This window comes from Hippocampus guttulatus, chromosome 20 (assembly GCF_054856545.1).
Source record: "Hippocampus guttulatus isolate MCC_2025c chromosome 20, RoL_Hgut_1.0, whole genome shotgun sequence".
NCBI lineage: Eukaryota > Metazoa > Chordata > Actinopteri > Syngnathiformes > Syngnathidae > Hippocampus > Hippocampus guttulatus.
This window is the reverse complement of record NC_141280.1, coordinates 6,148,829-6,158,674: the sequence shown is the minus strand read 5'-3', so window position 1 is coordinate 6,158,674 and position 9,846 is coordinate 6,148,829. Positions and strand designations below refer to the sequence as shown.

General features: G+C 46.7%; 1 protein-coding gene and 1 long non-coding RNA gene across 2 annotated transcripts; one reads left to right on the top strand and one right to left on the bottom strand.

Moving 5' to 3' along the window:
- Window positions 1-207: 207 nt before the first annotated feature.
- On the top strand, window positions 208-2,586 carry LOC147187743 (thyroxine 5-deiodinase-like). Its single transcript, XM_086099867.1, has one exon. The coding sequence runs from the start codon at window positions 409-411 to the stop codon at window positions 1,204-1,206; it is 798 nt and encodes a 265-aa protein (XP_085955993.1). The 5' UTR covers window positions 208-408; the 3' UTR covers window positions 1,207-2,586.
- Window positions 2,587-7,929: 5,343 nt separating this feature from the next.
- LOC147187742 (uncharacterized) lies at window positions 7,930-9,223 on the bottom strand. Its single transcript, XR_015097585.1, has 3 exons — window positions 9,079-9,223; window positions 8,228-8,419; window positions 7,930-8,129 (listed from the first exon to the last, which is right to left on the bottom strand). It is a non-coding gene; the product is annotated as an uncharacterized LOC147187742 (long non-coding RNA).
- Window positions 9,224-9,846: the final 623 nt, after the last annotated feature.

The window sequence follows — 9,846 nt, the reverse complement described above, 5'->3', positions numbered from 1 at the left end:
ACACTCACCTCCGCTCCTTCGCTGTGCGGGGGTCCAGCGCCGTCTAGCGTCGAGAAAGGTCCCTACACTTGTTCAGGAGTTCCCAGCTGATGTTGACGTCAAAAACTCCCCCCCCCCCCCCTTGTTCCCAGATCGTCCGCTGGAGAAAGAGAACAGAATGTAACGAATACGCAACTTCAAAAGGGGTGGGGTGGGGGGGTTGAAGGTGACTGTGTAGTGCAAGGAGGTGAGAGGAGGTAATCCCCCACCATGTGAGTGGGCGGTGATGACTCAAACGGTGCCGGCCCTATAAAAGGAGGGAGCGCGCACGTCGGGAGAGTTCCGTACCCAATGTGTCGAGGCGACTGACGACCGGCTCGGATCTCCTGTGCCGTCCCGTCCCGTCCCGTCGGTTTCTCTCGCCGCACGATGCACGACTCCGGCGGGGTACAGCTGACGCGGGCTCTGAAGCTCGCCGCTCTCTTCCTGCTGCTGGTGCCTCGCTTCCTGGCCGCGGCCGTGACGCTGTGGCTCCTGGACTTCCTGTGCATCCGACGCAAGGTGCTGCTCCAGATGGGCGCGCGGCCGCACAGCGCCGACGACCCGCCGCTGTGCGTGTCCGACTCCAACCGCATGTTCACGCTGGAGTCCTTGCGGGCCGTGTGGTACGGCCAGAAGCTGGACCTGCTCAAGTCGGCGCGGCTGGGACGCGCGGCGCCCAACACGGAGGTGGTGCTGGTGCCCGAGCGGCGCCCGCTGCGCATCCTGGACTGCATGCGCGGCACGCGGCCGCTGGTGCTCAACTTCGGCAGCTGCTCCTGACCGCCCTTCATGACGCGCCTGGCCGCCTTCCAGCGCGTCGTCAGCCAATACGCCGACATCGCCGACTTCGTGGTGGTGTACATCGAGGAGGCGCACCCGGCCGACGGCTGGGTGAGCTCGGACGCCCCCTACCAGATTCTCAAGCACCGCTGCCTGGAGGACCGGCTGAGCGCCGCGCGCCTGATGCTGGCACGCGTGCCCGGCAGCAGCGTGGTGGTGGACAACATGGACAACTCGTCCAATGCCGCCTACGGAGCCTACTTCGAGAGACTCTACATCGTGCGCGACCAAAGGGTGGTCTACCAGGGGGGCCGGGGGCCGGAGGGCTACCGGATCTCGGAGCTCAGGAAGTGGCTGGAACAGTACCGGAGGGACATGAGCGCGTGTCCGGTACTGCAAGCATAACCCAGGAGCAGCCTTTTAAAAAAACAAAAACAAACAAACAACAAAAACTGTGTTTACCTGCACACATGGAGTGTTTTTCATGCGTTACGTAGGTGATGACTCCTCAAAATCAGGGGTTCTCAGACTTTTGGGGTACAGGGACCCTCCCACAAAAAAAACTACACTTTGAAAACTGCTGGTTCAAAAATAACTTAATTTGGGTCCAAAAAATATATATGTAACACCATTTTTGGAGTTATGTCATACAAAAAATATTATGTACAAAACAACCCAAAACGTTTGATCAAAGTGAGCCAAGTAGTGGTCAATTTTTATTTTATTTTTTTAAAACAAAATGAGGTTATTTTTGACACAGCAGTTTTAGGAGTGAAGAAAAACGTTGCCCATTTTGGGAACAAAAATCACAAATGCCCCCCCGCCCCACCTTTTTTTTTGTTTTTGTTGAGAGGCAAAAACAGTTGCAGTGTTATAAGAATGAAATTGTGTTTGTCCAAGATGTGATCGTACTAAAGTCAAAGCTGAACAAGTGAAGAAAGTCATATTTGAACAAAATTCTCATGTCATCTAAACAAGACCAGTCATGGTCATCTTATTTTTTTCCTCAAGATAGTCACACAGCTTATTCAAATGTCAAAGCTGAACAGAACACAGTCACATTTTTTAACATTCCCAAGTACAACACAATGTCATTCTCGCAATAGTTAAGACTTCTTTTTCCCAGAAAAAGAAGTCTTTACTCGCTCATAAAAAAAAACGCAACTATTATTTTGTTCTTGAAAAATACGACTATTTCTGGAACAATGCACTTTTTTATTTTACACTTACAGCAATAAATGGCCATTTTCATATAGGGATGTCAGATTCAAAGTGTTATGTTGTTTCAAAGTGCTGAGCTTTTAATTAGCCCAAAGCCTGGTTAGGGAGGAGGAACTGGTTTCTTATGTTGTTGTTGTTGGGGGTTTTTTTGGCACTACTGACCTTTCCTAAAGCGTGTCAATTTTTTTGGTTTGTTTAAACAACATCCGATTGCTAATTAATTGGCAGCCACTCCAAGCTTACAGATCACCGGGGGTCCGGGGACCCCAGTTTGAGAACCACTAATCTCGATGACGATTTTATATTCGGTTGATGTTGGGTTGCGGGTGGCACGCTGGGGTGTCTGCGTGAAGTTCAGTTCTCCAACGGCCCGGCCACAGAATTGACACTGATGTTTGTGACACCTCGGTGGGGGTTGGTGGGTGGCTGTCCCTATGGGCGCCGAGATGACAGAAGAAACGAGGGAGGGGTAACGATGATGACGTGACGTCATGCTGTGTAATTGAACAAACTTTTTTTTTGTATAAAATAAACGAGGGACACTCAACCTTTTTTGAGCGACGACATCGTGATGCTGTTTTTCTTGTTTCTCACTTTGTGTGCGTCAAATTGAGGTTAGGTAAGAGAGGTGTGTGTGTGTGTGTGTGACATGAAATAATGGGAACAAGTGTATAAATGTACTGCACTGTAATATATTTAACTCCCTGTTATTGTACGGGTCAAACTGACCCATTTTAACAATAAAGTTAATTCCCCGCATAGTCACGGTTTGGCACCTGCAGATTCACTCATTTGTTAATTTTAAAATAATTATTATAATTTGTAATATTTTTGTGTCGAAAACACTTGCTGGAGGTGTATCGCCATTTTTTTCAAGAATTTTTGGGGGTTGAAAAACACCCCCCCAACATTTGAATATACTGTATGTATACACATACTGTATATCCATATTTATAAACATATGCGCATACCTAGAAAGAGTCCTCATTAAAGCAGCGCACAAAGCTTGATGTTCCCTTCATCACATTTGTGGAGCGCCGTTAATTAAACTTTCGAGATGTAAATAAACAAACAAATAAATAAATACATAACCCCCCAATACAAATCCTTATACAGTGTATGTTATATGACACACGCACGCACAGAGGATTAGGGATTACCGAGCTCTTTTGATTCAAATCGGTCCCAGGTGGTTCGGTTTTCAAACGCCCTCGCCTCCGTCCTGGATATTCCTCAGCTCCCCCCGTTGTTGCGACATTGGGCTTGTCCTGTCAAGGCCGGGCAAGTGGAGGCAAAGGGGGGGGGGGGGGGGGGGACAAAACAATAACACCCACCCACACAGAAAAGATAAACATCCACACATGCTAGCAATTCATCTTAATGAATAACGGCGAACACAAAAAATTTACGATCTAAAAAAAGAAGAAAGGAGCTGATTGATAATGTCTGTGTGATCAAAGAGCAGACACACTGCGAAAAGAGATTGTTATGTTGCTTTTTGCTTATGGTTCTAAAGTATTTATTGCCTTGACGGGTCCTGAGCAGTATTTAAGGTCAGCTAAAAAAAAAAAAAACCCAAAAGGTAGTCCAAGAGTATTTTCCAAGGTGCTTTCGTTTGGCCTCGGAGAAATAATAGCGCAACCAAACATTGCCCCGGTAGGACCATGAGCTGTAGAGCGATGACATCACAGGGTGCTCAATTTATGACTGAATCCCTACAGCTACTTGCTAGAATGATTTATTTAAAAAATAAAAAGCAAAACAATTAAGAATGTTGTTAACATGACAAGAAATATTTCCAGATGGATAAACACAATCGATTTTAAACATTCATAAATAGCATCAGATTGATCCAAATGGACGGTTTGATGACAAGCTGTGAAATGATTGTTCCTCTTCACAGTGGGCAAAAAGCCACCAATTTCAGAGTTTATACAGAGAGAGGGAGGGGGCGGGGGGACTGTTTTTGTGATGGACTGGTTCTAATCAATTTCGCTACGGTGCAAGTAGTTCAATCCTAGTCTGTTTGCACCCTTCTTCAAAGATCACACTTTTGAGTTGACCTTTGACGTGTTGCGCAGCCCTCCACTCAGTAACCTGCCGAAAGTTCAACAGTTTGTTTTGGACGTGTTGGGAGGGCGGGGGAGGAGTTCTATAAATCCATAAACAGAGGTAAAATTAACAAAATGCTTGTGAATGCTTGAGAAAGGGCAATCTAAAGACTGAAGTTTGTTGTTGAAGAAATGGCCTTTTTGGAGAATGCTGTTGTGTGATATTGGAGATAGAAAATCAAGTTTAAAAAAAAAACAACAACCCTATGGTGGTATAACATCATTTTTTTCCCCTCAACGTTCTTCTCGACCCTTTCGTCCCATCTTCTACTCGAGTAAGCCCCCTTTCTGATTTGCTGACAATTTTTTTTTAAAAACAAAAAGAAAGAAATAAAATCTACCAATTGCTCATACGGGCCAAAATCTGTTCAATATGACACAGGTCACAATGACCCGTGACTGCTCCTAGTGTATGAAATAAATAAATGTAATGAAGGGGTTCCTTCATAATAGATGCGATGGAGGACTGTGCACATACCGCATACAATGATCTATAGGGCAAAAAGGCATAATTTATGAAGTGTAGAAACACTGCCTAACACTTACATATAAGTTTAGAAACGTAGCTAAGATTACCATTATATTACATGTACAAGTACTTGTGACCTATGACAACGACAACAAAACTTCAAACACTGCTGGGTGGAAACCGGATGAAACGTTCACTTTTCTGTTTGAGGAAAGGAGGTGCAAATTGCATTGGATCACATGGGCGCCCCTGTTACCACGGCGACCTGGTTGCCAAGAGATCTATTTTATCTGGAGAGTTCTGTCTGCCGGTGCAGATGTCGCCGGGCACTGATCTCAATAACAAGACCTCCTCTGTCAAAAGCGAACAGTGAGCACTTTAGGAAACAAACAACGAAGTGAGTACTAACCACCGACAGTTTGCGGACTTATATTTTTTACTTCAATACCGGAATTGGAGAGCCAGACGCGCTGTGTGGCACTCATGAATGGAACCAGATGATTCAGGTTGGCCTCCTCCTCCTCCTCCGTCTCCACCTCCACATGACGCAAGTTTGGACGCGTCTGACGCGTGGCTCCGCTGTGCAACCCCGCTCTCTTTCCAGTTGTGAATAACCCTTCGCTGGGATACGGAAAAGTGTTTACGCTTCCTCGCTGCTTTCCTTGTGGGCTCCGTGCCCCCCCCTCCCCCCACCCACCTGCGCTGCGCTCGCTTCCAGTCGACACCGCCGCATGTTTGCGCGAAAAGACACCGCGTGGCGCATGGTGGCGTCGATTTGAAGGAGGCATTGAGTTTTTTGAAAGCGGCTCCATTCATCCATTTTCTAATCTGCTTTATCCTCAGCTGTCTTCGGGCAGTAGGCGGGGGACACCCTGAACCGGTTGCCAGCCAATCGCAGGGCACACAGACACAAACAACCATCCGCGCTCACACTCACACTTAGGGACAATTTAGAGTGTTCCATTAACCTGCCGGGCATGTTTTTGGAACGTGGGAGGAAATCAGAGTACCCGGAAAAAACCCACGCAGGCACGGGGAGGTGCAGGGATCGAACCCTGCACCTCCCCGTGCCTACATGGGTTTTTTTCGGGTATTCCGGTAAAAATGCTCTCTCGGCGCTGTTAGTTGACCACCAACCATTTTCTAAGAGGTGGGAAAAAGGGGGCATACATTTGAAGGGAGGCATTTATATAAGTGGACGACCGGTTAAAATGTAGTGGGGGGGGGGGGGCATCAACACCTCCACAAGGGACAATCAGGTTTAATGGACAACGAAATGTCGCCAACGTTGCAGGAAGAGTTTCTGCTGAAACAACCCTCCATCGATGGAGCTTGGAAGCTGGGCTAGCACTACGTGGAAAAGCCGCCCTTTCCAGGCCCCACAAAAACCTTTGCTCTAGATTACTTTGGATTGTTTTCGGAGCGTCCGAGCCAGGCGCAAGTTGTCAAGCGCAAAGTTGATTTATAACACCGGAGGCCGTCCGGGTCATCCAATGAGTTCTCGAGAAACAAAACGCCTGTACAAAGAAACGATGTCGAATGAGGGAGAGATCCCGGTAAGAGGTTTTGTCTTTGGCTAGCGTGTTGGCTTTTTTTTTTTTCTTCGAAACATCGTTCTCTCGCCAAATGTCGTAGGTGGTTTAAGCCACGTTGTCAATCATACAAAACTTCTAGTGGCCTCAAATATGTATCGCCCTCGGTATCGACTGAAAAGTGATGATTCCTTTTGAGTTTGTCCCCCCCCCACCCTAGTTGGGGGGGGGGGGGCAGCCACCCTAGTTGGCTGCCACGCACTCTACAGACTGTTGAAATAGAAATAAAAAGGAGGCTTTTTCCCAGATTATTTCCTAGCCGGTTGCTAGGCAAACACTTCCAACGATCGGCAAATTTGCATTGGGGAGGCTGTCGTCCTCGCGCGCCGCCGCAAAAGCCAAGTGCAGCGTGAAAAGGCCTGAAGAGTCAAAACCACAACCAAAAAAATGACAAACGCAATCACCCATCCCATTTTGGACCAAGTCTGTGAAATTGGATCGTGGTCGGGAATTTCAAGTCGAAGGCAATTAAGGGACAGAGACAACTAAAACGCCAGTAGCGTCAACAAAACTGGACTGCATGACTATCAATCCAACTTAATGGGACAATTCGATCACGGCAAGACACTATTATCTGCTTGTAAGTGATGGATTGTTTTTCATTTTTATAGTGGTGTAAATACGAGCTCGCTCTCACTGCTCTGCCAGAATGATTAAGACGGTATGACGCCATCGAGGGAGTTGCGTTAATGTGGCTTGACTTCAAATTTGGCCGCCGCGCTCCAATTAGAGAAAGGCGCGCCTGTTGGGGGGTGGGATCACTTGGGGGGGAGGGGGGGAGCGCGTGATGTTTTATGGACACCACTCACATTCCTACTCCGTTTTGGTTTGTTTTTGTGATCCAAAAATTTAAGGGAGCAGTTTTTGACGAACAATCGCAAATACTGTGCATGGGGTGCATTCATTTACAATGACTTTTTTTTTTTTTTTTGTGGGGGAGCCAATCTTTTGACAAAACAGTTTTTTTTTGTCATTTGTTTTAAAGGTTTTTCCTCCAATTGCCATAACTTCATCAATGCGTTATGAAAGGCTGCCACATACAGCGTGCTCAGACCTGCATACAAATTCATAAATGTCATAAACCGAGCAGTCCCGCATCAAATTCGTTCACCCTTGTGGAATATGACAAAACCCTCTCGTCTGAACATCGCTCTCTCGAAAGGTCACCTCGGGGGAATTGTGCATATTGCTTTTTTTTTTTGCTCATCTGAGGAGAGTCAAAGACCCCCCCCTCCCCTCCCCTTTCACTGCCTGTCAATCTGCTGCTTCCTCCTGCACTTCATATCCCTCAAGTGCATCGTGGCCTCGCGACTCCAGACCGTCAGCTGAGGTTAAGGCGTCTACGCCGCGTCGCCTCTACCTGTGTCACTTTGAGCGCTTCCGTATGTGTGATGTTGTGATTTGACGCTGCTCTCGAGAGGTATTGCGCATGTGTGTGTCCTCAGGTGCTCCAGATATGCTTGTGTTCCAGACAGTCAAGTCAGAGGAACATTGTGCTCGGAGTCGGCCTTCGATCTACTCATTATTGCTGAAGAGGAGCCCCCCCGCTGCTTTATGTCCTCAACGTATTTACACACATGCGCACGTACGCGCCCAGAAATGGGCCGGCAATATTAAATGCGGCTGCACAATGAGAATTACTCGCAAAGCCGTCATATTTTCCAAAGTGGGAGACTTTTTAGGATGTTGCGCTTTACAGGCGCTACTGAAGATACCCGTTCTGTTTTATCTGCTTTTATAAAGGGAGATCTTGCTACAGTTCTTGTTTTGGATCACTTGGAGAGGCAGACTTAGGAACGTGTCCGATGTGTGAACTTTACATGACCTTGCCTTATCAGATTTGCTTGATCGGCGAGTCACCGGATGTCCCATCTGGTCACGCAGAATCCTCCGGGGGGGTGAACACTTGAAAGATCCGCTTTTGTCTTCGCTCCACTGGGAATAAAAACAAACGAAAAAAAAAAAAGAACAGCCTGCGTCTCAACTTCCCATAATAATAGCTTGTTATTTTGCAGGGGAACATGACGTCTTACCCTAAGGTACACATCGTTGTCTTAAGCCGTTCATTGTGTGGTGGCAAGGAGGATATTTGTTTACGCGGCCGCCATTCCGGATTCAACACCCCGGAGGGTGTGGGTTCGCCGTTTAAGCTTTTTCGTTTCGAAGTCGTGGCGTTGTCGCCGGCGGAGAGTCTGTGGCTGCGTGAGCGTAACAACAGAATCCAGCTGGGAAGGAGCCAAAGGAGTTGGGTGAGGTGGTGCAAAAACATTCAAACCAAGAGAATACATTTTCCTTCTTGACAAAAGCCAGAGCGCAGAAACTTTTTTTTTGCATGACTGGAAGATCATCGCTGACGCTTTTGTATACCATTCGTTGAAATGAGAGAAAAGTTCAAAGGTCAATGTGAACTCAAACATGTTTTACATGTTACAAAAGCAAACCCCAAACCATATTTTCAATGAACGCCATCAAAATGTCTTTTCTAGTTCTAGATTTGATGTGCTGATGTCATACTAGGTAACAAAGGCACCGAGTAAGTGCGGTCATCTTTTAATTGGCCTTGAATTTCATTCAAGACTGCCTTGGAAAGCTATCAATTAACCCAGTTGACTTCTGGAAGTTTTTTTTTCTTTATAAACATTACACAGAAAGATCAACAACCGGTATCGTATAGGCGTACAGTACTGCATTCTTGAATGGCGCACCCTCGATTTCCTCTCTCTGCACTCGCAGACCACTTTCGAGGGAATTCGTTCCCTCATTTCCTTTGCCGAACCCCACACGGGTGGGGGGGAGGAATTTCAAAGAAAATGTTTTGGCTTTGGCGACGTGACACAACATGTTTGAGAAACTTCCAGGAGCAAGAAGCTGTCAGTGAGGTTACCTGAGGCCACAGCGGTTGTACTGTGCGTGCATCTCAGCGAGACACGCACACACATCCCGACTGGTAAACGGAAGCCCATCGGCACAAATGGAGATGATGGCTTTTTTTATGTCGTCCTCATCTAGTCATCCGGGCTTCTCTTCCTCCGACAAAAGTCCTGCTTTGATGCAATGAACAGAAGATTTCATGAGCGGCGCAATTCAGGAATTTTGCAGGTTTTTTTTTTTAATCATCATTTTGGGAGCAGAGGAAAATAGCAAGCGCCACAGGGGTTTCATGCAAAACATATCTGAAATAGCGCAAATTATGCAAACAATGAAAAGTCAACCTGAGTTTCGGCGTTTGGCTTGCACAGACAGAGCTGCCCGTCATCTGACACGGTTGAGGACTATTGACAAAAGAGCAGGAAAAAGAAAATCGTCAAACCCGGCAGAGCCTTTTGTTAAAAGTATTGGTTGCTAGCTAAAGGAGTTAAATGGGTCATAACTTGACTTCTCTGGTTGTCGTCAATATCAAGGTATCGCCCAGCAATATGTCAAACTTTTTTTGTTTGGTGGACATATTTCGACGGAAACTTTTCTTAGCCATGATGAGGTCATTGTCATGATCCTTTGGAAAGGAAGACGGCCCCATTGAAGCATCCTGTCCAGACAGACAGACAGGGCCTGCTTCCCAAGCCAGGTGTTTTGATGCAGCCCGGTGTCAGACATGAAAGAAATTAAAAATAAAAAAAAAGTCTGGCTCCCACCCAAACAATTCTTTGCAAGA